The sequence below is a fragment of the Lepidochelys olivacea genome (assembly GCF_965140295.1).
Source record: "Lepidochelys olivacea isolate rLepOli2 genome assembly, chromosome: 1".
Taxonomy (NCBI): domain Eukaryota; kingdom Metazoa; phylum Chordata; order Testudines; family Cheloniidae; genus Lepidochelys; species Lepidochelys olivacea.
The window spans coordinates 1,953,472-1,955,765 of NC_140411.1; the positions used below are offsets into that span (position 1 = coordinate 1,953,472).

The window sequence follows — 2,294 nt, forward strand, 5'->3', positions numbered from 1 at the left end:
TCAAAGTGTGGGGCCTCAGGTGTCCAGTTACCGGCAATAAGAAATGTGGTAACCTTGTGAGTTGTACATCGATGGAGTCCCTAGACTGTCAGGTTGACACAGCACTGTAAGGTAAAGAAAGGATTTTATGTCTCCAGTCACTGATTCAGGGAAGAGAACACAGCACCATGTCAACCATGAGATCTCCACAGAGCTTGGTCTGAGAGCCAGAGCACCAGAAGTAAACTTTATTCAATATGAGTAACGTGCCAGATCAGCCTGTCCCGGACCTGTTTGGTTCTCACCCCGTAGATGATGGGGTTTAGCATGGAGGGCAGTAGAATGTACATGTTGGCCATGAGAATGTGGAAATGCGGGGGCACATTGTGACCAAACCTGTGTGTGAGGAAGGAGAAGAGACCTGGGATATAAAACACTAAAATGACACCGAGGTGGGAGCCACAGGTCCCAAAAGTCTTGAGCCGGGCGTCCTTTTTGGGGAGGCTGAAGATGGCCCTGAGGATCTGGATATAGGACACAGTGATAAAAGACACATCCAGACCAATCACCAAGAATGCCACAGAGAGGCCGTAATAACTACTGATGCGTATGTCAGCGCAGGCCAGCTTCATCACGGCTATGTGCTCGCAGTAAGTGTGGGAGATGATGTTGGTTCTACAATATGGCCACTGCCTCGCCAGGAAAGGAAAGGGCAGGGCAAGAATGCTGCCACGCAGCACCACGGCCAGGCCGATCTTGGCCACGAAGCGGTTGGTCAGAGTGGTGGAATGTCTCAGCGGATCACAGATGGCCACGTAACGATCCAAAGCCATGGCCACGACGATTCCAGACTCCATCGCTATACAGCAGTGAATGAAGTAGAGCTGTGTGAGGCACAAACTAAAATCTATCTCCTTGGAATTGAACCAAAAGATGCTCAGAATTTTGGGCACGGTGGATGCAGACAGGACCAGGTCGGTGACGGCCAGCATGCAGAGGAAATAGTACATGGGCTCATGGAGCCTTGGCTCTGTCTTCACGATAAACAGGATGGTGAAGTTCCCCAAGAGGGTGACAGTGTACATGACAAAGAAGGGGATGGAGATCCAGACGTGGGCTGCCTCCAGGCCAGGAATGCCCAGCAGAATGAAGGTGGAGGGGCTGGAGAAGTCGGTTGTGTTGGAATCTGACATGGAGTAGGAGAGAAGGTCTTCAACTTTGAGGCAGAACAGTGTCGCCTGCATCTACTGTAAATTGCCTCGACTTGCTGTATGTGCGCAGAGTCTAGGGTGGTGGTCACATGAGAAATGCCTGGAAGGAGAGACAATGCCATTATGAGACAAAACATGCACAACCGGAGACTGTTCTCACGGGTGAATCAAATTGATCACTTTTCACACACTGGAAAATGGCATTTTCTTTATTCAAATAAATGAATTCTGAATAACTGGCTCAAATAACACCATTCCATACTTGACGGTGCTCCATGGGTCTATAATTCCTACACGCCATGATGTGGGACACCTTAATAGGCACGAGGAGGAAACGTGTGTGCGGATACTGGTTATCCGTCATTGTTCCTTCATTCAGTGGAAGCCAAGCTAGTGAGTCCATGCTGTCTGGACTTCCCCATTCACCTGCTTGCTCATTCGCAGTAGTGGCTGTTCGGATATAGATATTCAGGCCTGTTGGTAAAGGACTGTACTCGAAGAATTTAGGTGTATTCTTATCATTTGGCTAGTTCTAGAGGTATAATAGAAAGAATCAAAATCACTGTCTGCTGGTGTAAGGGCCTTCTCTTACTGTGACAGTCTGAGGCCCTGTTCTTAGGCTAAGGCCTTTGGCTAAGCAGCAGAGGCAGCCATAAGCTGGGAGGCGACCGGTCACATCCTCACATTCCAAACTAGTCACATTGAAATAAGGTGCTATTGGGCTGTTAGTATACAATCCTGTCCTGAGAGTGTCTGTTGCCTCCGGAGAAAGAGAAGTGCCTAGAAAATGTAAAAGGAAACTTAGTTTGATAGCATCCTGTCTGGCAAGAACTCACTTATCCATAGCTAGGATTTGAAATCCTCACTTCTGTATTGTTTTGTCATTAGAGTTCCCACTTTGCTATTGTTTGTCTGTATAATCTCTGTCTGGTTCTGTGATTGTTTCTGTCTGCTGTATAATTAATTTTGCTGGGTGAAAACTAAATAAGGTGGTGGGATATAATTGGTTACATAATCATGTTACAATATGTTAGGATTGGTTAGTTAAATTTCAGGAAAATGATTGGTTAAGGTATAGCTAAGCAGAACTTAAGTGTTACTATA

The 2,294-nt window shown here is 46.7% G+C and overlaps 1 protein-coding gene across 1 annotated transcript; it reads right to left on the reverse strand.

The window, feature by feature from the left end:
- Nucleotides 1–227: 227 nt before the first annotated feature.
- Nucleotides 228–1,172, reverse strand: LOC311528852 (olfactory receptor 52E8-like; the record flags this gene model as incomplete). Its single annotated transcript, XM_084644297.1, has 1 exon — nt 228–1,172. One exon carries the CDS (start codon nt 1,170–1,172, stop codon nt 228–230), a length of 945 nt encoding a protein of 314 aa, XP_084500423.1.
- Nucleotides 1,173–2,294: the final 1,122 nt, after the last annotated feature.